This window comes from Lentinula edodes (genome assembly GCF_021015755.1).
Source record: "Lentinula edodes strain Le(Bin) 0899 ss11 chromosome Unknown C8R40scaffold_58, whole genome shotgun sequence".
NCBI lineage: Eukaryota > Fungi > Basidiomycota > Agaricomycetes > Agaricales > Omphalotaceae > Lentinula > Lentinula edodes.
The window spans coordinates 29,308-51,813 of NW_025764364.1; the positions used below are offsets into that span (position 1 = coordinate 29,308).

The 22,506-nt window shown below is 43.7% G+C and overlaps 8 protein-coding genes across 8 annotated transcripts; 5 read left to right on the forward strand and 3 right to left on the reverse strand.

Moving 5' to 3' along the window:
- Positions 1-2,642: 2,642 nt before the first annotated feature.
- Positions 2,643-2,934, forward strand: C8R40DRAFT_1176962 (uncharacterized protein; the record flags this gene model as incomplete). The annotated part of the gene is made up of 2 exons (XM_046232608.1): positions 2,643-2,829; positions 2,894-2,934. The coding sequence occupies 2 exons, from the start codon at positions 2,643-2,645 to the stop codon at positions 2,932-2,934; spliced, it is 228 nt and encodes a 75-aa protein (XP_046080255.1).
- A 2,337-nt stretch (positions 2,935-5,271) lies between these two features.
- On the forward strand, positions 5,272-5,824 carry C8R40DRAFT_1131566 (uncharacterized protein). Its single transcript, XM_046229211.1, has 3 exons — positions 5,272-5,524; positions 5,590-5,669; positions 5,735-5,824. Exons 1-2 carry the CDS (start codon positions 5,338-5,340, stop codon positions 5,628-5,630), a joined length of 228 nt encoding a protein of 75 aa, XP_046080256.1. The 5' UTR covers positions 5,272-5,337; the 3' UTR covers positions 5,631-5,669; positions 5,735-5,824.
- A 277-nt stretch (positions 5,825-6,101) lies between these two features.
- On the forward strand, positions 6,102-7,080 carry C8R40DRAFT_1176964 (uncharacterized protein; the record flags this gene model as incomplete). The annotated part of the gene is made up of 4 exons (XM_046232609.1): positions 6,102-6,171; positions 6,237-6,343; positions 6,405-6,498; positions 6,602-7,080. The coding sequence occupies 4 exons, from the start codon at positions 6,102-6,104 to the stop codon at positions 7,078-7,080; spliced, it is 750 nt and encodes a 249-aa protein (XP_046080257.1).
- A 664-nt stretch (positions 7,081-7,744) lies between these two features.
- C8R40DRAFT_1131576 (glycoside hydrolase) lies at positions 7,745-10,468 on the reverse strand. Its single transcript, XM_046229212.1, has 21 exons — positions 10,303-10,468; positions 10,236-10,250; positions 10,165-10,181; positions 9,969-10,110; positions 9,844-9,904; positions 9,763-9,775; positions 9,598-9,701; positions 9,525-9,541; positions 9,431-9,469; positions 9,283-9,371; positions 9,202-9,215; positions 9,095-9,125; positions 8,977-9,029; positions 8,854-8,908; positions 8,778-8,785; positions 8,644-8,719; positions 8,567-8,578; positions 8,398-8,511; positions 8,222-8,299; positions 8,068-8,154; positions 7,745-8,006 (listed from the first exon to the last, which is right to left on the reverse strand). Exons 1-21 carry the CDS (start codon positions 10,409-10,411, stop codon positions 7,830-7,832), a joined length of 1,311 nt encoding a protein of 436 aa, XP_046080258.1. The 5' UTR covers positions 10,412-10,468; the 3' UTR covers positions 7,745-7,829.
- A 1,114-nt stretch (positions 10,469-11,582) lies between these two features.
- On the reverse strand, positions 11,583-12,896 carry C8R40DRAFT_1217454 (uncharacterized protein; the record flags this gene model as incomplete). Its single annotated transcript, XM_046233238.1, has 6 exons — positions 11,583-12,076; positions 12,133-12,264; positions 12,369-12,441; positions 12,495-12,684; positions 12,742-12,815; positions 12,870-12,896. 6 exons carry the CDS (start codon positions 12,894-12,896, stop codon positions 11,583-11,585), a joined length of 990 nt encoding a protein of 329 aa, XP_046080259.1.
- A 2,463-nt stretch (positions 12,897-15,359) lies between these two features.
- Positions 15,360-16,152, forward strand: C8R40DRAFT_1074235 (uncharacterized protein; the record flags this gene model as incomplete). The annotated part of the gene is made up of 3 exons (XM_046226683.1): positions 15,360-15,440; positions 15,510-16,017; positions 16,046-16,152. The coding sequence occupies 3 exons, from the start codon at positions 15,360-15,362 to the stop codon at positions 16,150-16,152; spliced, it is 696 nt and encodes a 231-aa protein (XP_046080260.1).
- A 554-nt stretch (positions 16,153-16,706) lies between these two features.
- On the reverse strand, positions 16,707-18,599 carry C8R40DRAFT_1060150 (uncharacterized protein; the record flags this gene model as incomplete). Its single annotated transcript, XM_046225327.1, has 4 exons — positions 16,707-17,533; positions 17,669-17,830; positions 17,890-18,100; positions 18,150-18,599. The coding sequence occupies 4 exons, from the start codon at positions 18,597-18,599 to the stop codon at positions 16,707-16,709; spliced, it is 1,650 nt and encodes a 549-aa protein (XP_046080261.1).
- A 679-nt stretch (positions 18,600-19,278) lies between these two features.
- On the forward strand, positions 19,279-22,104 carry C8R40DRAFT_1241184 (uncharacterized protein; the record flags this gene model as incomplete). The annotated part of the gene is made up of 9 exons (XM_046233540.1): positions 19,279-19,513; positions 19,561-20,457; positions 20,508-20,558; positions 20,623-21,106; positions 21,166-21,195; positions 21,249-21,387; positions 21,458-21,537; positions 21,603-22,013; positions 22,076-22,104. Exons 1-9 carry the CDS (start codon positions 19,325-19,327, stop codon positions 22,102-22,104), a joined length of 2,310 nt encoding a protein of 769 aa, XP_046080262.1. The 5' UTR covers positions 19,279-19,324.
- Positions 22,105-22,506: the final 402 nt, after the last annotated feature.

Sequence of the window (22,506 nt, forward strand, 5' to 3'; positions counted from 1 at the left end):
CCTTCGATTCATTTGGGCCAAACTTGTACACTGTTCAAACATATTTACTGAAAGATTCCTCCCTTCACTAAGCTTGGGCTTGAGCTTGAAGGGTCTTGACCCGCCCGGCCAGAGAAGTGCACTTGATATTCTTGGAACAATTGATGTCTGGAATCAAACGGAGAATGAAGGAAAGTTGGAAATTGAGCAGGTCCTTGGATCGAGGTATACTAAAGTAGAGACCATGACTTTAGACGCAGTTCGGAAATTGTTTGTTTTGTTTGACGACATCCTGTACTAGACATATACTGAATACAAGTCGATGATTCTATCATCGTGGTCAGACGTGCAGAACCGTAAAGATCTCTAAGGTGATCTTTTTGGAGTGTTCAGTACCATTGGGCAAACGTACAAAGTCGCCCAGTTGGCCGCTAATATGTGAGGACTTGCCGAACTTGTGTTCCCCCCCCCTGAATCAGACTCTGTCGAAGACGCGCCAGATTTCACCAGTACTTAGGCAGATAATAACCCTGTTCTGAACTCTACTCCTCGCGCAACACCCCCAGAAAACATGGTCCCATTCTATCACAATTCTCTTCCATGACTTGTAATCGGTTTGGTGGATCATATTTACTCTATCTTCTTCAATGATGATACCGAATCCTTCCCACTGGCCCCCGAAAGCCGTCAGCGTGAGATGGACCATCAAACCAATGGTCAGTTGCTGAAGAAGCGTTACCTATCCTTCACCTTTGGCGATGCCGTGGATCTTCTCAAAAACTTTCGAATTTGTCTCAAAACTGCGTATCGTAAATCAAAAAAGACCTACCCGCAAAAAATTGACGATGCACATTTCTTTATTCACAATTCGCTTTCAAAACATGTTCTTCTGAATCCAGTATATATGGCACGGCTGTCGTCGACAGCGAAGTGAATTCGTTCACCGCAGGTGGTGGTAAGCTTTAACACGGGTGTACAAAGCTGACATATAATAATATGCATCCTCCTGCGCCTATGTACATAGTATTCAAGAAATAAGGGTAAACAGCAGCCGAAATTCCAAACCGCGGGCTGGGAACAGATCCAGGAGACATGCGATTGCAGGCCACTGCACCACCGTGCATGGCAAAAACTCGGCTCCTTTTTTGGGGGTTATTGAATATTATGGAATCAAATAAACGGGGCGCCTTACAGGCGCCGACATTGAATGTTTTTTAAGAATGAAATAAATGCAAATTTACATGAATTACAGTAAGTATCTATAGTAAGTATCTATAGTGAGATGCTGTGAGACGAGAAAAAATAATTTTGACAGAGTCACAGTCCCGTGATATCCCGTGCCGGTCACAAGAATTCAATACAATTCAACTCAGTGTTACATTTGGCCGAATAAGGCGAAACTACTGCCATAAAAGGAAATTATTTTTGTATGAAGTACCGTACATAAGGACGATACTTCCGTAAACTACAGCCTCGTAATGTCCCCTGTGCCCCACCAGCGTCGATGTGACCTTGACCATTCAAACACATTTCATAATTTCCTGTGCTTGTTTTACGCCTAAGTACTAACCTGTACGCAGCTGGAGCTTGACTAAGTACAGTGGAGTCTCACAAGCTGAACCTTGCCGCAATCATGATTAACGTAGGAAACAAGTATGGCTTTAAATTACATTACAGAGCTAAAGGTTACATGGATTGATTATGCTCGAATATTCAAAATCTTCGATGACAACGGATGTCCATTGTAAAAATCCTTAACTTTCAATCATGCCTTCAATGCAACTATTTTCCATTCATTTGTCACTTTGGTTTGAGGAAGTCAAGACCAATCAGCTGGGACATATATGATACAACATGCTACAGTACATCATGATATTATTTGGCTAGACACAATTATTGGCATTCTTCAAAGGAGAGATATTGATCCGCTCGGTCTATTGTGGAGTAGCAAAGTACAGCTTCAACCGTGTTTTGTTAGAGCGTCAATGTAAGTGAATATGATCCCTTGAAGCTCGCAGGTGCAAATTAAATTTCGCTTACCTTGATAGATATATTCGGCGCCTGTCGTTTCTTGCTATGTAGGTTCTTTGTAAGTTAGAATAAGGAATAGGTTTAAGGCTTTGACGTTGAGTGTTTCAAATTTCAATCAGAGCAGCCAGGTTGTAAGCAAGTAGAAGGGAAAACAAATACTTCCGCTTGCCCAGTTAAGGCCAATTGCACACAAAACGAACTACCGTGTGACTGAATAGCTGCTTAACGAAATGACGGCGATGGGAGGACCGACTGCGATGTACGTGCGGACCAGGTGCGGACCATCATATTATGGCCAAATCAATATTTATCCGCTGAGCATCCACAATAAGCAGAGCAGCAATATTTGATACCTCTGCTATCGCTTACTCTTGATTCAAAGGACGGCAGCAGCAAGACTGCCTTGAGGTTCAGTAAATGTCTGGTCAATACACCGCCCTTGTGGAGTTATGTATTCTACGATTTAGATCCATAGCAAGTATGTACCATTCGAGTTCCGCAGTGGAGCAAGTCAAATGATTGGCATGTAGGGGGAGGGAGAAAGATATAAAGAGCGTACGAAAAATGAATCCCATCCTCATTCCAACTTACAACCACAACAACTAGCTCGATTTAATACCGGAATATTCACAATGAAGTTCTCCGCTATCCTCTCCGCCGTCCTCGTTGCGGCCTTGGGTGTCACCAGCGTCACTGCTGCTGCTGCTGCTGCCGACATCGCTGCCGACCCTGACAGTGCTTGTCGCTGCCCGAACAATTGCTCTCACAAATTCGGTGACTCGTGCAAGTTCTACGACAACGGGAACGTTATTTCTGGCTGTGAGTAATTTCGGGACCAACTTGTTTATTACTGAGAAGGCTGACGAGCTTGCTCTCATGATAGCTTGTGTCAATGGAAACGGCGGGCTCACTTGTGCTACTTAGTGCAGTCCCAAGACAGCTGGTAGCATGCTAGGACTTGATGGGGTAGTAAGTGAGACTTCTCTTCATACACTGGAACCTAGGTCTAAATACAACCTTTGAAAGGTTATACACGACTCCGACACCCTCATCACGATGAAACAGGCAGTACCGTAGCCTAGATATTACCGAATGATATTTGTTCTATTTTGTGCGAGAACATTTGAAAATCCCTAATGTGTTAACGCCCGCGGATCGGGTATAAGTTCGGTTTGTCGAGCGTTGAGTACATTCAGCTTTGACACTGACTAAATAGGTGAACGGTGAACTCCGGCAATCATTGAGCGCTTATATACTTCAATCGACCATTCCACCCAGGCCTCGCGAGTTATTGCCTTACAAATTGTCTCTAGTGTACGCGACGCTCATACCGAGACTGTCTCGGACTTAGGAGGAGGAGAAGAGCAGGGTAGGAGGAAGAACAGTTCCTATGAGTATGCAATAGAATCCGTTCTCAGTGGACTGCTATGACATTTTCACAGCCACAACCCTAGGCAAACTTCAGCATCTGAGGAATGTACTCTAAAAGAGCTTGCCACCGTTCATATCATGACGAGAAGGCTGTGTCCCCATATTAACTTAACGCGTTACTCAACCGATACTTATGCCTCCCAGATACCTACTACTATGTATACAGTGACGCGCAAATCAAATCCACACCCCCCGATTTGGAAGGCCTTATGTCACCAGCCCAGAACTGTAAATCAGCGTAAATCTGTTGTTCCTCTGCTCAGAAATATTGAATTTTGAGGGTTCAAACAGCTTATATTGCCACAAGTAAGTCTTTATAGTAGAATCAACATGCTTTACAGGATGTAGCATACAAAAATGTTCACAAAAACAGTTTAATCACAAAATTTCCAAATCGGGGGGTGTGGATTTGATTTGCGCGTCACTGTACATGTCTGAGCACGCCCAATGCGTTCCAGCCGGTGTAGATATGGTGATTTAATGAGCTCTATTGTGATGTAAATCTCTTGGCACCCGCGCTCGAAAATCCTGCTGTCGCTAGTATGTACTTAACGGTGGATCACTTACCGAGTGTAATTGCAAATCGCACTTAGCGGTAGTCCTGTACTCTATGTATGGGCTCCACAATTTCTTTTTGCAAGTTAGTACCGTAAGTAGGCCACAACTTATGCCGTATATATCATACCACATGCCAGTGCATGCATTTACAGACCACAGTAACTCGACGGGTGGAGTAAGTATACTTGGAATGTGTCATGAACAATTGCAACAGAAGATGTCCACGGAAAGAAACAGACTATTTGTTCTGAGTCTGATGACTCTTAATATATCAGCATTTAAGCCCATTAACCAGGAGAAAGGGTACGGTATAGTAGCCAAAAATATTTAGCCATTTAGCAAGCGAGAAATAATTATCCAGAATTAGCCCCCGAGAATGAACGTAAGCATTCAACATCAGTTTCGAAAGTTACTTTTCCTCAAGTGATTGAGTAACGCGGACTGGTTTCCTGCATTTTTCCTGTTCGCAGAAGGAAGCCCAGCCTGCCAGACTGTACTGTGTTCAGTACTGATTAATCTCCAGCGTAGGGCAGTTCACCTATGGCCCAGGTCACATTTCTTGGAGGTAATATAACTCGAAGAGGGCGCGTACTACTTGATAATGTTGAGGTAGCAGTACATTGATAGGCTTCAACGGTGTTTTGCTCGATCCTTCAGTGCAAATAGACTGCATATTTCTCGCTTGCCTTGACGGAACGTAATCGGCTCCTCCTGTTCATACTATTACTAGAGAAGAGGACGGACTGATTTTTTACTCGGTTTCCCGGGTGTATGCAAGCGAAAAGGAGTGTAACACCATTGCTGTAAAAAGGAGATCCTTCCGCTCAGTTAACGGCCAAGTCATCGGTGTTATACACATACGCAGTTCAATAAGTATACAACTTCCGAGTAGCTCAACGGAATGACGGTAATGGGAGGATTATCTGAACATTTTCGTAATGAACTACGGAACTATACAGGCTAGTAAAAAAATTATATCTCTTGGAAAAATACGACATGAACTAAGTTGTGCAGTTGAAACTGCTTCAGCCCCATGATAGAGTAATGATATTCAGTGCCGCCCAAAACAAAGCCTCAAGAATCAAAAATGGCTTGAGGTCAAATGAATTAGCCGTTATGCGTTGTATGATCTGAAGTCAAAACAAGTATGTACAAGAAGACAGAAGGCTATGTACATTTCAAGCGTCACAGTGAAGCAAGCCGAATAATTGGCCTGTTACTATATTTGTAGTAGAGAGAAAATCAGATATAAAAAGCGTACAAGAGTTGTATTCTATCCTCATTCCAACTAGCACAAAACCACTCCAGCCAGCTCGATTCAATACCGAAATACTCACTATGAAGTTCTTTGCTATTCTCTCCGCTGTCCTCGTTGTAGCCTTGGGCGTCACCAGTACCACTGCTGCTGCTGCTGCTGCAGATATTGCTCCTGATGCCAACAGTGCTTGCCGCTGCCCGAAGAATTGCTCTCACAAGTACGGAAGCTCGTGCAAATTCTACGACAATGGGAACGTTCTTTCTGGCTGTGAGTAAATCTGGAATTACCTTGGTTGCTGCTTCAGAAGCTGACAAGTCTCGTTCACTTCATAGCTTGTATCAATGGAAACGGTGGGCTCACTTGCGCCACTTGAGTGCGGTCCTATGAAAGTATGCCAGTACTTGCCGGGGTAGTAAGTAGGACTCATCTTACTTGAGATTTTACATAGTACTCACTCCGACATCCTCTCAATTCTAGGCAGTTTGTAGCTGTGACCCAATAGTATTTTGTTTGACGATTTTGTACCGTAACGTTTCGAAAATTGAAAACCATTATGTTTAGACCTGAGCGCTGAGCCCATAGCTTTAATCTAGAATCTCATGCTCCGAGAAGAAGTTCAATCATCTTATCGTACTTATTGTGTTGATGAAGTTCAACTTTGACACTTCGTCGTTCACAAAACAGGCGACTCTTGAGTTTGAGAGCTGAACAAATTCCAGAACTTCCATCGGCGCCGGGCGGCAATCAGCAACAATACCGTTCCGCCCAACCTGAATGAAAGTGAATTTCAGAAAGGCCCGGGCCGTGTAATGCGTTACGTTTTCACCCTTCTACACCTACTACCATGATTCATACGAATAAACTGGGCTACTTTGGCAAAGGTCCCGTGGAAATTGGGCCCGCAGCGGGACGTGGTGAAGGTCCAATTGGACTGATAGCAATAACTTCAGTCAGATTGGTTCATCACAACCCTTCGAAGGCATCGAAACCGTATACAACATCCTCGAATATGCTGCACGTACACATGGAACCCGGAGAGCTCTTGGCTGGCATGAGATCGTCGATATTCATGAGGAGGAGAAGGAGGTCAAGGAGTAACGGAGAAGAAGAGGTGGAAATATTTCCAGCTTAGCGACTACAAGGATAGGATAGGATATCAACTTCATCGAGCTCAATGAGGATGTGTCAGAAATCGCGAGGGGTCTCTTGGGGTCTCATTGAAATTGGCGTTACTTTGGATGGTGTGTTCAATGAGGTTGGTCGGATAATCGTTTTGTGCGCTCAATCACATCCTCTTTTCCAGTGTCGACTGGCAGCTAATGGCCAATGCTTGTTATTGATCAGAGCTTCTACCAACACTCTACAACATTCTCCAATACGCCGTCAATCAAGTTTGCGAACCATCTAAAACCCTGGTTAGTGACGTCATTGCGGTTCGTGAATCCATCCAGGTGTTTTCCATCGACAAAACCCACCAATTGGTCAAGCCAAAATCAACAGAACCTTTCACAGCCCGCTCCACTGGACCACCGAAAAGTGTTGTATCACCCATGCCAACCTTGGCACCTGTTGGCGCCGTATATACGCTCCGTGGTCACCACCACCTCACCTATGACGATGCCTATCTCGCTCATGTTCTCGAGCGTATCGTAGAGCTTATCATGCCTTGCATTGGCATGACTTCCGGGTATGGTCGCGTCAAAACCCTTACTGATGCCCCTGTAGCTACGTTTCAGCCGAGTATTGTGGTCGGTGTTCCTGCTATCTGGGAGATGATCTGGAAGAGGATTGTCGCCCACGTTAACGTTGGAGCATTGGTTTAAAAAAGAGTTTTCAATGGTGCGATGTCGTTGAGGAAGAATAGTGTTCCTGTGTTGTCGCAGGCGGCGGACAGTGTCATGCTCAATAATATGCAGGCTAGCAATATTTTTGTACATGCAATGACTGACGCTAAGCATCATCCCACACAAAGTACACCTGCGACACGGACTGCAGAACATGTCTGATACGTGACCCTCATCTCTGATAACGCAATCATGCTTTTCACCCATTTCCTTAAAATGGCGGTTCACCGGACAAGGAGGAGTGCAGAGTCCCACCGACTCCAGCATCCAGTTGGAATTCAAAGGGGATAGTTTCGAGGGTTTTGGCGAAGTCCTTACAAGTTCGAGACTGTATGAAGGGATCACTGTGTTATCGACTGGTCAAGAGCTATATGCCGGCGACAAGTACAAACGTATGTGGCGCCGTCTTCTGACAAGTACATTGAATTCATCTGCTAATCGTTTTTTGTTTGATTCCAAGTGGCGGGAAAACTTGACGAAGGGTTTTGAAGACCGGCAGAAGGAGTTGTGGAAGTAGTATAGCAGTTGTTGTCGTATTTTGGCAGAAGAGCAGTGATTCATTTGTGGGTGATATCTTGGGTGGATCCTTGGCTCATTTCGACATCAAGGAGTCACAAGGAAGTCCGTTCTTGTGAACAGCTGAACAGCTTTATGTCAGGTTATTATCGTACTTGGCTACAATACTTTGGAAAATTGAGACAGCACATTAATGGTATGCTATGTACAATTCAAGCGAATATCGTCCCATTCTCAAACGAACACGATGGCACTGCACAGGGAGGAAAGATACCTTCCGGTTCATCTCCAGTATCTTTGAGCAACAAGGCAACGACACCATGCGGTGGGACATTGGTTGCGGTGAAGTTGCGGATCGCGGTACCATTCTCAGTGTGGGTCCATAGGTCCTGTTGATCAACACATGAGTGGAATGCATGATGTGAAGTTGTGCCAAGGGGAGCATCTTACACGGACAGAGTACTCCCTTCCAGCCCTGATCCAAGGAGATTCGGTAAGGTTGAAAAACATGTCAGAAGTCTCGTTGAGGGTGTTCAGCTGAAAGATGCATCCATAAGTATAGTAGGTATCGATAACAAGGCCCCAAAGCGGGAAAGGAGCTCACAAGCATGAAGACGGTTCCATTTTCTGAAGGTCCACTGTAATACTGAGCGGGGAAGGAAGAATTGCTTGTCCAGTCGGGCTGAAAATTCAAAGTAGCAAGTGCAACGGGGATGAAACAGGCAGGTAATTGAAGTTAATTGATACAGCGAAGCAAGTATGATGGTATGTAATACATACATTAACTCCCCACCTGAATGGTGAGATCGATTTTCCGACAACGGGATCTTGGTTGATGGCGAGGATTTCCGTGTTGGTCAGAATTTCGAGGATCTCAGGTGTGATTGCTGATAACTTGAATTTTATGATTAGGTTGAACAGCAATATGCTAGAGCGAAAATATGCATACGTTGGTCCCAATCTGGAACGCGAAGAAAAGAATCATTAGTATAAACCCCGCTAGAGGTATAGAAATGGTGCACATACCAGAAGCGGTGATTTCATCAACGCCCACGCTGTGAAATGAGATTTGGCCTCATCGAAGGTAAGTCCGCCGTTTCCTCTATGTCAAGACGTATTAATGGCGAACTTTGAACGGATAAGAAATTGGAGAAACTAACAGTTGCAACTAAGATAGATATTGAAGACAGATCAGTCAGTAAGTTCGCTATATGGATAGGAACCTTATACACCCACCATGTCCATGTCATTGTGACCATGAAAGTCCGTGGCTTGAGTTATGAAGGAGTTACTGCAGTGGTGCATATCGAGAACGTCATGATAAGCTTCCCGCAGTCCTTGAATTCCGGGCGAACGTACAAGTTGATGATCAGTGTCAGCGAATCCCAATTTGGTGAGATATCACCAGTCACCTACAATGATGATTGGATAGATATGAGCGTGAGGCTTCGAACAAAACTTCACAAGGAGTACGTACCCGCCAACTATGGCCAAGAGTCGATCCCCAACTGTGAACCAGTCCGATAGCATTAGTAAAACCAAAAAAATTTGTATTTCTGGAGCGTAATACTAGTAGCAACATACAGCCATACTTGTTCCTGATTTGTGCAATCGAAATCAACTTTAAATGAGAGTGCAGAACAGAGGCTGAAATGATGGACTCACCCAGCCCCATTGGCAAAGTGAAAATAGGAACGGTGGTTTCCCAGACTTTTTTGAAAGATGGGCGAGGGCATCAGCCATGCGCGTGAATTCTACAAAGTAGAGGAGGAAGGATTTAATCCAGGAGAAGAGGAGAGATGTGAATACACACTGCCTATCATCCCTTCGCGAATAACGTCATCAAATGGGACTAGGGAAAAGGTAAGGGCATCTCGAGTTTTTCATCCTTCTCATTCAAAACTCACTTGCACAATTGTCAAATCTTTTGGATACCCATCAGAAGGCTGAACATGATCATAGGAATGAAATTTTGCTCGCTTCAGATAATCAAATCCCCAGTCTTGGAATGTCCGTGCATCACGAAGTTCATTTTGGAAAGAACCAGGGTATCCACCGCAGGTAAACCAGCCGGAATCGCTGTACTGGGAGGGGGGAATGTGCACCTAAGTTTCCTGCAATTTGAGCCAGACTTATATAACGTACGATACCGGTTTTACTGTTCCCCAATTGGGTCGCCGAATTGTTCAGTACGTCCCTCATGTCGGAAAAACACGAACTACTCACAATCCCAGTGCATGAATTTGATCTGTGAGATTGTTCATTCCGCGTGAAAAACGAACCGAATCTGAGTTAGAATGGTCAAGAACATTAGTTAGCACTTTATTCTCAAGCTGAATGTGTTGACTCACTGGCAACAATGTCCCCATTCTCACTGCGGTTCTTCTCCGCATAACAATCATCGATGTTGACATATTCGTACCCAGCAGTTTGTAGACCAAGGGATACCATTAATTGGGCAGCCTCCAGGACGAGATCTTCATCAATATTGCACTGTCGTAATTTCATTGAATCCTTGTGTTTTGAGAAAATAAAGCAAAGACGTACGCCGTAAGCGTTCCAGGCTGCATCCAGTAAAGACTCTCAGTAACGACCTTTTCAAATATTTAAGTACGTACTATTGTATCCCAAAGCTGCAAGTATAGATCAGAGACGAGAATTGAAATAAACAAATGAGGGACGCACCAGGAAGCCTTCCAACACCATTCCTCAAAGCATTAACTGGAGTCAGAGAGAAACTGGTAGTGTAGAGTATAGCGGATCCAAGTCCGAGAAGACATGCTGTTCCCAGCATTTTGAATTGTAAGGATAGGATAGGAGAGTAAGTATAGAGGAACTGAGGCTTTTCAAAAATAGGTTACTTACCTATCTAAGCATGATCCTTTTATACCCAGCAAGTATTCCGTGTCAATCAGAGCCTCAGAAGATTATAAGTACATTGGCATCATTTTCAAATTCAAACACATGTGTGCATCTAGAGCTCGAAGCTTTCAAGGGATATCAATCTGCTCCGATCTGGTTCCGACTCACCTATCCTCTTCTCATACCGGGGAGAATACACATTTACACAGCAATTTGGTGAGAATTGCAAGAAGGCATCAAAAAATATGATTGAGAGGAATTTGTGCAGAGATTTTCCATTTGACATTGAATAGTCTTGTGTACCTGGCAATATCCGCTTTGCCATTGATATTAGCCAAGAGCCGGGAGTTTTTAGACCGGGCCAAGAACAATGGCGGTCGTCAATGACCGTGTCGGGAGAATACCACAGCTTTTTACTTAGCTACATCCAACTTGAGCCAACTTGAGCCAAAGGAGCGCGATGAATGATATCGATCATGGCCCATGGGAGCATTTTTCAAGTTACCGCCATACAACGATGGTGAATAAGAACAAATAGTATCTATGTACAAGCAGGTACAAGCTCACCTGTTTGACTATAGTATGATCCGCGATGAGCGAACGAAGGAGCCCATTTTAGGATAAGATAAGCAGATGGCTTAGCGCGCATCGAGCGCCTAAGACTTCTTGCTTCCGTCTCTCATCACCTTACGCGTTATCATCGTAAATTACCGCCCACCCTTCCCTCATCTTATCTAGCGAAAGAACAAATGGCAGTACCCAAACCTACCTGATGATTTTAGGTGCTTCTCTCGCCCTTTTCTGCATGTTTGGGCAAATGAAAACTTTCGGAACGTTTCAAGCGTGGTACACGACACACCAACTGATCACACTCGATGCATCCATCATATCGTGGATTGTCTTTCACTTCCGACCGATGTAACATCTGGCTACATTCGCAGACAATGTCCTCAAACTATTTGAAGGCGGGGATTGTAGTCAGTTGACCCCAGTATTCACATTCTGTAGCTAAAGCTCTTTTCACTTTCAGTCAGACGCTGGGAGAGGGTAGAACTCGCGAAGGCAATATTTCATCTGTTTTATTGTTTCAAAGTCTACATTTATTACAAAGGAATCTTTACGTCAAATCCTGCGGCGGTCCACTGCTTCTCTAATGTCAATAAACTATCAATAGTGTCGAGGAATGTATCGTCCAATGGCGTAAAGTCTTCGACCTTCATTTTCAAGACCTCCTCGAGCCTCTTCAAGTCAACGTCGAGTCGTGTGTATGGAAACTCCCGTGGAGGCGTTTTAATGAGTCTATCCTTCAATTCTGGTCGTTTCGCGTTGATTGTACTGATGATGTTAGCAAAGACCACCTCGTGTGGGCTGCTGATCATGATACGCTTACGGCCAACCTGTGAAGTAGGTGCCGAGTCCAATGCTAATAAGTGGGCTTTTGCAGCATCGCGGACGTCGAGATAGAGAGGGTAAGCAGGGAACGTTCCTTCAGGGGTTAGGAACTTGTAGATGAGGAGATTGGTGGATAAAGCAGAATAATCTGGGTTCGGAAGGGAGAACCCTTCGGCTAATGGCCCGTAAAGGAGGGGTGGGTTTACTGTGCAGATATATATCAGAAGTCTGGGGATGAACGAGGAACTGAACAGGACATACTGGTTGTTATCTCTATGTGTGGATGTGCCTCAGCGAAATCCCAGACTTCCCTCTCGGCGAGCGTTTTCGCAGCTGAATACGCTGCTACACCTTCAGTTTGGAGGGCAGCTTCCTTAGTTGTTTGATGCCAGTCTAAATCCGGACAGTACGTCAGTAGGTATCTATTTGGGTTCTAATATATCATTTGCCTTTGTCAGTGAAGGTCATCGCAGAAGTAGCTGCAGTGAGGATGGTACTAGTCACAACGATGCGTGTGATCCCGGCTTTTTCTGCATGAAGGATCACATTGAGCAGCCCTTCCACTGCACCCTAGATGGTGTCTTTCATGACAGTTACATTCACCAATAAAAAAGTTCTTTCACCTTCAAGAGAGACTTGGCATCATTCACTCGTCCAGATATCGGTGCAGCAGTATGAATGACAGCTTTGACACCTTTCAGTGCATCGGAGAACTGGTCTGTAGCAATATCAGCTATGGCCACGACCTCAAGTTGATCTTTGAAGCGCTCATAGCCCTGTTTGAAGTGGGCGGCTTTCTTTTCTCGAACTGCACTTTATTGATATAATGGCTTAATTCTAGAAGGATACAGTGCAAAATATAGAACATACGCTCGAACATGATAACCTCGTTCCAACAGCTGAATGAGAATGTGGGATCCAAGGAATCCAGATCCTCCGGTAAGCTATAAAACAGTCAGCAATTTCTGTGGTCCAGGATACTCGGTATGGGATCGTACAAAGATAATGTCTGAGTTTGTAGCCATGTTAGAGATCAAAGATGAAGATGGTGATCTCTATCGATTGCTGTCAGATTATATAGGCAGTTAAATATTCCTTTTGTCAGCCTCGGAGAAAAGTTGGTAAGTGATTTGTCACTTGTTTTCACGAATTGCATACGTGGCAGATTTATAACAAACCCAGGTCACTTCCTGTACTGTAGATAATTCCCCAACGAGTCGCAATAATGAGGTCGTCCAATTTGCCCAGTCAGTTGTTTGACATTTGATCTCTTTTCCCCCTGCCCCCCTAAGTCCCCATCAGACCCTCAAGGCCTTCTGCACATTCACTAAGCCCACAACAAATAAGCAAGACAACATCTGCAATGTAGATCAGCCAATTCATATGTATTGTATTGTCTGTGACCTTAACCAAAATAACACAGGATTTCGCTCAACTAGCTTGGGTTTGCTAACAAGTTGAGCTGTGTTTCATTCAAATCAAGCCGGAGCCTAAGGGCGCTTCGAGTAGAGGTAGTTGCTGTCGTAGGGCAGGGGTGAGGCCTTGCGGAGTGAGGATAAAATGGGGGGGGGGGGGGGGGGGGGGGGGGGGGGGTTGTCTTGTACAGGAGAGCTGAGATCTGAAGAGCATGCGGAGCGAGAAAAAAGGACAAGGATAGAATAATGTAGACGACCAGCGTGTTGACGTAGTGGATGCGAGGTGATACTATTTCTGTTCATAGATGAAAGTGATTGGGAGAGAACTTCAACAAGATTCACACGCTCGCCGAGATTGCTCAGTGCTTGTTCTTGTGCTAATAGCAGTTTCTGGGAAGTGGGCTCTTTGGATGAAAGTACGACAAACAAGGTATATGGAGGACTCTAAAGCTGAAGTCATGGGCGTTGTGAGTATGCCACGACAAAATCTTCTTGGTCGTACAGTGTACTGATTCCTCTGATCCCTCTGATCGATTCGGCATGCCGAATCAGTTACTAGTCTTTGTGAAAACTGTTTCACCTAAAACTTCGGCTGAACGTGTTATAGTGCTCTGATGAACAAAGGAAGACCGTTTCGATGAATTTATGACATTGGTGCATTGGAGCTAACAACGGCTTGGGGTATTCAAATGGTAGTCAATGCTTCATCGTATGTTCACGGACCGGGTATGCAATCATCTTGTTGTATTATTCTTGCTATTTTGACCCACTGTGTCAACTCAATCCACCCGCCAACGCGTAACACTGAGGGTACCAACTTGTCTGGATGACCTTTATCGACATCAATTATCCCTTTTTCCGTTTCCTCCTTTGCCACTTAGCGTGTCTATCTCTCTAGGAGCGAATGCTTGTCCGGAGTCGGAGGATCCTTCTGTTAACACTTAATAGTTAGGATCAATCTGACCTCCCGCGAAGTTTTTCGTTATGTCAAAGTTTTCGAGAATGCCCATTTGGGGTGAGACGATAGTTGAGAGCGCAGAGTGAGAGTGCAGAAATGAGGGATGGTTCAGAGAAAGAAATACACCTTGGGTAACCTATGAAGTTAGTTTTTACGGAAAATTCTCGAGCTTTCGTGAGAAATCCTCCAATTGTATTGATTATCTCTGCTTCAAGCTTCAATCACCATCAAATCCTCCAACCTCCGTCCTCAAGCGTCCAAAATTTCATTGAATTGCATCTACCATCTTGCAGATGCTCAGCCTTGCCTATGACACTATAACTATACTGTGCATATAGGCTGCCATCTCTCTTGATTAGTTCCTCATTGCACAATTAATTTAACTTCAGTTGTGTACTACACCAACTGAGAATTCATTCAGAATTGAGTCTTAATAGCAGTGTAAGTGTTGATGTAAATTGCAGAGATATTACTATAAGTACTACCAGATCCATAGTTTTTTGAATAACTTTAATAATTTTATTTCCATGGGTAACCACTTATAGTAAGTATCAAAGCAGAAAGTCCCCCTGAGAGTAGAAGCTCAAGAACATCCATGTCAATGGGGGAGGTATAGAGCACATTCAGAGGCAGTTGTTGCAATATTAGACCCATTTTCCTTGAGACACTACACAAAGTTGTTTGAGGTTCGACGTCGGACGCTTGACAACTCATCAATTGAAACTCCGGAATTTTCCGTGAAATCTGCCGTCATAGTAACCGCTGGTAACCGTCGGGTGAGTTGAATTGTCATCCGAGCAGATGATGCTACTTATTTTTACAGAGGGGCCAGTAGCCAACGCATTGTCATCAAGGGTCATCAACAGTCGAAATTTGGTTAGACGGCTAAACAAGCGTACTTCGCAGCACAACTGGTTTCCCTTCCATCTTCCATCTCTCTCCAGTCTGTCTTATCTCTTCTTTGGCCGGTCCAAAATCGAGAGAATCTCTCTTTCTCGTATCATTCGTTCCTGCTTGGTTTCTCGTGCCACCTATTACGATTCATACCGCACCTCTGCTCGCCGCTCCTTTCTCAGTCAGACTCATTCTACTTTTCTGCGTATACATATCACACGATGTATTTTAACGCTATTTGGTCGTACCTTATGACCTTGTGCATGGCCGCTACTGTTGTCTACGCGGCACCTGTGTCCGACGTACGTTTATCCTTCCTTTTCGTCGAAGCGTTACTAATTTTGAGCTGTGAATGCTATTGCTATCCTTAGTCGAATAACGTCCTGTCCTCACGAACGTCCCATGCTCAAGTCGGACATCCAGTTTCAACTTCTCCGCTTCCGCAGATCACAGCGACAATCCTAGAACCGCTTTACAAGACCAGATTGGAGAATGACTTGAGATACCAAAAAGCCACGCCCCAGACGAAAATTGTATGGCCGACGGGGATGGAGGTTGTACATGCAACGATGGAATGGGTGATGAAATGTGTCTATACTCGCCATGTTCAAGCTGCAGGTGCCAAAGCTGTCGGTTTTAGTAGCCACACCGCTCACAGTACTCCATCTGGACGATCAGTGGGCCATCTCCATGTCGAACTCACCAATAGAGGCGAGGGGCTTCCACATATCGTCTTCGAGTTCACAGGAGGTCCTTTCGGCGCAAAGGCTTGCGATCCATATTGCTTTGCACAGTTTGACAATGTCAATTGGGCGCCGGAAGGGATTGTTGTTTCGTGGAGTGGGGAGGTTATTGGGTATTGTGGGGAGGATTATGGAGGTGAGTGCGTCGGTTTTGCATTGTGCAGCCTTACTCATTCTCCTTTTCTCGGGAGTAGAAGAGATGAGGTGGCATAATATGGCTATGGAGATTTTTGCCAAGTGGAAGCAGGAGAAGGAAAAGAGTGTGAAATAATAGAGTCTGTAACTGAGGGGTTAAGTATGAAGCTTGAAGATATTCCACAAGTAATCATATATGAATGTCTTCACACCTTTGCCTTCCACTTCTTCTCTCCTTCGTCTTCTAAATGCTCATTGAATTTTTTTTCCATCACTTCATAATACAAGGTAGACAAGTCAGTGAAACATGTTAATTTACTCATACCTATTTACAACCTGTGGACTGCTGTACATCCTCATTTAGCAATCATAGAGAATGTAGGTGCAAAGGCTCAAGATCCATTTGGCAGCATAGTTTGGGGCCCTTCAAAAGTATAGTTGTTTCTTAGTACTAGGAAGGTTATTGGGTATTATGGCGGATACTATGAAAGCATGTATTTGTCTAACAGGATGTCTCATTCAATTATATGTCTTCTTTTTCCTTTTCCCATGAATTCTCAATATCTTTTACCTACATGTAGCTTTTCACTGGTTGGAGAGATAGCTTATGCCATTTTGGAGCCAGGAGTCCAGACACTTTCAATTTAGTTTGCTATTTAACTTAACAACCTACTATAATACATTGTCATTCTAATAGTCATTATCATCCAGAAATTTCTGTTTCATGACAATTTCCTGTATGTGCACGGGGAGATCAAACCGAAAGAAACTTTGAGTTGGCCAGTTCATTGAACCAGCTACAAGAAGCACTTTTACAGGACAGGGTGCTCCTTTGATAATCTTGTTGACAAGAATGCTCATCAGCTCGTAATGCTCACTGCACTGGTCTACCCTGTCCAGTACAATGTATACTGGGCACCTCTGTCCCTTGTAAAAACCAATTACATGTGCCGCAAGATTGCCAAGTGCTTGAGCTTTTTCATCACTCCGCGACAATGGGCAAGCAATATAATCGTGAAGGGCCGCCATTAATGTCTCATATTGTCCGTCAACATTGCTGCCTAGATTTGCTCGATGTGGCCACAAGAGCTGAAGCAGAATCATGGGGAGAGCCTTGAATAATGACCTTGACGCAGGGTCTGCAGGGTCAAATATATGGGACGCATGATACTGTGGATTAGCGCCATCTTTGTGAAATTGGCTAATCAGGTGGAGTGGAAGAGGTGATAACCAATTGTGGATCTTGCCCTGACTCAGGTTCTCATTGTTGATTCCCCGAAGGATGAGAACACTTGAGAAATTTGGCTTAGCCCAATCTGCAAAGGGAATTGTGCATTGCAGTTGTTCAATCTCTTTCTGAGTCATCTGTTGATAGATTACTTCTTCATCATGTTCATAGAACAAACGAGTCCTATATTCAGCAAGCATTTTGCGATGTATCACAGGTGTCCATGAGCCCAAGCCTAACGCATTTTGAACTTCTAAAAGATGGGCAGTATTCCTGTCCTGCTGGAGCTCTGTGACATTGATGAACAGTTTTCGCATGAAGAATCTCAAACATGCAGACTTCTCACCTTCAATCTTGGCATGTAGCTCTAAAATCCACTGATTAATTCTTGCTATTCTTTTATAAACACAAGAAATTTGGTCACCTTCATTGCGGCCCTTGAGTGACTCCATCCCATGGACAAGGATGTCAATCCTTAAACCAACAAGCTCCTCACAACGAAGCCTAATATCTGAGAGTGATTTATAGACATCAATTGTCATATCCTTAAATTTGCTGGAGTTGAAAAATGCTGTGCTCCAACGACCTATGAAAGGACAAGTGTCAAATGAGGCCCTGCAAGGATAGTCAGAACACTATGCATACGGTATCCTGGTTGAGTAAAATATCTTGTGATTTCCATAGAGAGTTCAATGAAAGCAAGATATGCAAACAATATCTTCTTCTGCACATCTAATTCAAGTTCATTGTTCTCTGTGTATATTGCCTGATACATCTTCAGTCCCGGAAGTCTGTCTCTGATACCCTCGATTGCAGAGGATAGTTCCTCTTCAATAGTATTTTTCTTTCCAGAAAACTGCAACGCCAAGTTAGCACTTTGGGCAATGTTCAAAAGGATTTCTCACTGTAAATAGCATTGTTACTGTCCCTATGGCAAGTCCAACATAGGGTATTCCCATGCCCGTAACAATATCAAAGAGTGGTTTGAGGTCCTGCATAAATGACAATGCGCCTTCTGAAAATTCTTGATACTTTTTAGTCCATAGTTTCCAACCTGTCCTGTGTTGCAACTTGAACTGGGACTCAGCTCCTGTGCTCCTATCAGACCAAAATTCAGCAACATCTCTGAATGTTCTGCAAGCTAGCGCAGCAGTCTCCAATGAATCCAGCTTCTGTGTTTGTAACCACTCATGAAACATTTTTTGGTTTGTCTCACTTTCCAGCAATTTGGTCCTAAAAAGAAGAAAATATGAAAGATGATTGATGTCAATTCCGAACTGGACAGCTTGCCATTCCTCCTTGGTCAATGCATACTTCTTCACAATGCTATCATCAATGCTGATATGTGGTAACATTGACAATTCCTTCGAATCAGACATGTTTTGTAAGGATAAGGCTTGCAGCAAATCAGGAAATGTACTTTAGTAATAGCTATTGAATATCCCATGGAATGCGACACACCTTTTCTGAAGTAGGAAGGATACTTTGAGAAGGCAGAATTGGAAGGGATGTATTTATTCTATCTGAATTCCATTGCTCGGGTGTATCTTTTTCCAAGAAGGTTTACTTTTGTCTGTACAGCAACTTATCATTCCACACCAAAGCGAATTGAGGTTATTTATCTACGGATCTACTTCGATCCTCATTACAAAATTGCTGCACAGTTGACCATAATTATATTCAACAACACGCCACATGAACCAGCTGATCATTTATTATATTTAATATTCAATTGAGTCATGAGTGCATATCAGTATAGACCATGAGGATATTTGGAGCTTTTTTTGTATTAGTGTTATCTAGGCAAACCACGGGCTCACATATATACACTTCGATGTACACGTTCTCTGCTTTCCACAAAATGACTGCAGTTCCTGGTATTTCGATGTTGGTGAGTTCTTATAATTCTCCCACATCTGTAAAACCTGTATTTTCGGCTAAGAGTTCGAAAGCAGCTGACAGCACTGTCCAACTGGGAAAGTGCTCCCAGCAGTACTGAAAAACTGCTGGGAGTGCTTTCAGCGCTGGACAGTGCTCTCCAGCTAGTACCTTTGCTCTCGCGAACATCCAGGTTTTGCAGATGCATCAACATTTACGGGTGGCTAAGAGGAATACCAAGTTACCTCTCGAGGAAAAGATCAAGTTACTTGAGGAAAGATTAGCCACATTGGAGTCAAAGTACGGAGAAGTGCAGGTGGACAAGAGCACACAGTCAGAATCATTGCAAACAAATGGGCAGGATGGAAATAAAGAAGCAATAGATGTTGATGTAAGCACAGTCTAGTCTTGAATGTTCAGTTCACTGAGTACATGTAGATAATCTCGAGAGCGCGAGTTGTTATAAACAGAAGGGATGAGACAACAGGAGAGAGGAAAGATTTCGATGTAACAGATCCGGCGGTCTCAGCTCCTGGCAAGAACAAAGTCGCAACAGAGCAAAACTATGCTTTCCTCCTCAGGAAGTTCATCTTTTATACTGACGATCCAACGAGTGAGCTGGAGATCACTGGGATTGAACTGCGGAATCTCCTTAAACAGCTTCTTCAACACTATCCTTATGATATTTTTCTTGGAGATGCCGTCTCGATTTCATCACCATTCGAGTGTCTGGTTCTGAATTGGGACTTGCTCGAAAGCGAAGCTCAAAAGCTAGGCAGTACCCTAGATGACCAAGTTGCACGAGATGATCTGAAACTTCTCCTTGCAACTATCAAGGAGAGCTCTGATCCAAAGCTGGAGGACTATTTCAGGATACGAGACCATCTTAAAGCCTCTAACAGCATCACATTCGACACACTATGGACAATCTTTCCACCTGGTACTCTTGTACATAGTGCACCTTTCTTGAGGCTTGATCAGCTCTTTGTTGTCCAGGACTACCAGACTGCTTGGCCAAACAATGACAATGCCCGTTCTAAAAGACTCTTATACTGGAATCTGGACTGCTGGACATATGATTGGAATGGCCAATATTTTCAACGCTATGGGATAACACTTAGCATTGATTACTTTGAAGGTTTCAAGCCAATCTCATCTCTTCCTGTGCGACCCTTCGATGTTGTTGAGAATCCAAGCAAATTGAAGGACAAACTACTTCGAAGAGGTAGACTCTTCCGAAAATACTGCAGCATTCCTAAGGACTGCAGAATGTTCCAGTATTCAGGCAAAGCCATCCTTGACAAAAGTGGTTTTCGTGGAGTCAGTTCTAGCTCAGTGAGTGATATAATTCAAAGTGCTTTCTATCTGGTCCTAATGGACTTCAGGATGATGATAGCCAAAACGCAACCGGCTCTGACCGCCAAAAACAATCAAATGTAAAAGACAGATTTTATATTCCATTTCACAAAGATATAGTACTCAGACAATCTTTGTGGATAGGTCATTGGTGATGTGATGGTGGACTTTGAGTCTTACTATAAACATGGCCTTGCTACTGCACAAATAGCTGACTTCAACATTTCCGAAGAAACAACTGAATGCAAATGTCCCAACTGTACTTCCAACACAACACTTCAGAACATATTTCGAGTTAGGTATGATGGCGCAACAGGAGACCAGAGTGAAGAATGGGAGGAGGAACAGATAATGCTCTGCCCCCCTCGGCTTCTTGGATATGTGCTCCGCGAGAAAAAATGGGCGCAACTGGATGTAAACAGTGTTCTTGTATCAAAACATGGGGAGGTAAATGCATTTTGGGACAAGTTAATACTTGCTGGTGAGGATGGTGGGAAGGAGACGAAAGCGATGCTCCACGGGTTAATAAAGAACCATGGTAATAGTGAGAGCGGAGATGGGAAGACAGGATATCATCTTAATGATATAGTGGCGGAAAAAGGGAAAGGTCTGGTTATACTCCTTTATGGTGAGCAATAATCTTTAGCTGTTACATGAAATGGTGAAGTGACCTAATACTGTGATTAGGACCTCCGGGAGTTGGAAAAACCTCCACGGGTAAGTGTGCATAATAAGATTAATATTCGGAGTGACCGTCAATTTCTGGTTAGCACAAACTATTGCAAGTGCAGCAAGGAAGCCCCTGTTTTCTATCGGTGTAGCCGACGTTGGCACTTCTGCTGGGCTTGTAGAGTCAAATCTTGAGACAATTTTTGACCTTGCAACTACGTGGAAAGCCGTTCTTTTGATGTAAGTATGAATTTGAATTTTATGAGATCCTCTGAACCCAAGTGCCACTACTAACTGTGAATGTGTTTAGCGATGAGGCTGATGTGTTCTTACAAAGTAGAGCAAGGGGACAAGCAGGTCCTACGACTGAGCGGAATGCTCTTGTATCAGGTTCGTTCGAAATCCCATATTCGGTCTCCTTGAATTTTTGAATGACCTGAATTCAATTATCTCAGTCTTCCTCAGGGTGCTCGAATACTACCAAGGAATTTTGATCCTAACCACCAACCAAATTTCCCAATTTGACGTTGCAGTCCAGTCCCGAATTCACATTGCCATCCGATATGAAGGACTCGATAAGAAGCAAACTGTCAGCATCTTTAAAGGATTCCTTGAGCAATATAAGGCTAGGGGTTTAGTACAGCAAAATATTTTCAAGAAAATTATGGACTGGGTTGAAAGAGATTTGTCCAAACGCAAGTTTGATGGTAGGCAGATTCGGAATATTGTAACAAGTGCAATGGGAATTGCACTGGCTGATGAAGAGAGGGATACGCCTGGTTTGACTATCGAGGACCTGCAGAGCGTGGTTGCATATATGGGAAATTTCAAGGGTGACCTTGAGTATCAGATGAGAGCATATGAAGGTCAGCATTTTGGTTTGCAATTTCACAATAGAGCATCATACCATTGATATCTCTCTCACTAGATGCACAAAATGGGGCCCGCTACTCATAAAAGACGTTACATAAATTTCGAATATTAGTTATCGATCAGCAAACTTGTAGTTGTATTGTCCATTGAATTGCTTGGATGCATCTTTAATGCTATGTGATAGTACATTCTGGTGATAACGGGTATACAGGTGACTCCGGATAAGAATTCTGAAATGGCTCTCACCTGGGCTTTACAGATGAATAATTACTGAAAAAAATGCAAATTCTAGTTCTAAACAAAGCTCCACACAGAAAAGTGGAGTAGCAAGATGCTGGGGAGGAGTTCCTTGGTAGTGATACTTGTCAATTAAGCTTGGATTCCTGAACTTTGATTTCGGAGTGAAGTTGAGGTAATGGTGTTGGATCAGTATCTTCCACTACATCTCCAAGGAGCGGGAGGACGTTCCGGGACACAAATTTATGA

Excerpts from the sequence above, each read along its gene's own strand:
- C8R40DRAFT_1131566 (XM_046229211.1), top strand. The coding sequence starts at position 5,338 with ATGAAGTTCTTTGCTATTCTCTCCGCTGTCCTCGTTGTAGCCTTGGGC. Across the intron at positions 5,525-5,589 it reads TGGGAACGTTCTTTCTGGCT|CTTGTATCAATGGAAACGGT; the intron begins GTGAGTAAATCT and ends TTCACTTCATAG.
- C8R40DRAFT_1131576 (XM_046229212.1), bottom strand. The coding sequence starts at position 10,411 with ATGCTGGGAACAGCATGTCTTCTCGGACTTGGATCCGCTATACTCTAC. Across the intron at positions 9,905-9,968 it reads GAATGGGGACATTGTTGCCA|ATTCGGTTCGTTTTTCACGC; the intron begins GTGAGTCAACAC and ends ATTCTAACTCAG. Across the intron at positions 8,909-8,976 it reads CTGACACTGATCATCAACTT|TAACTCCTTCATAACTCAAG; the intron begins GTACGTTCGCCC and ends GCACCACTGCAG.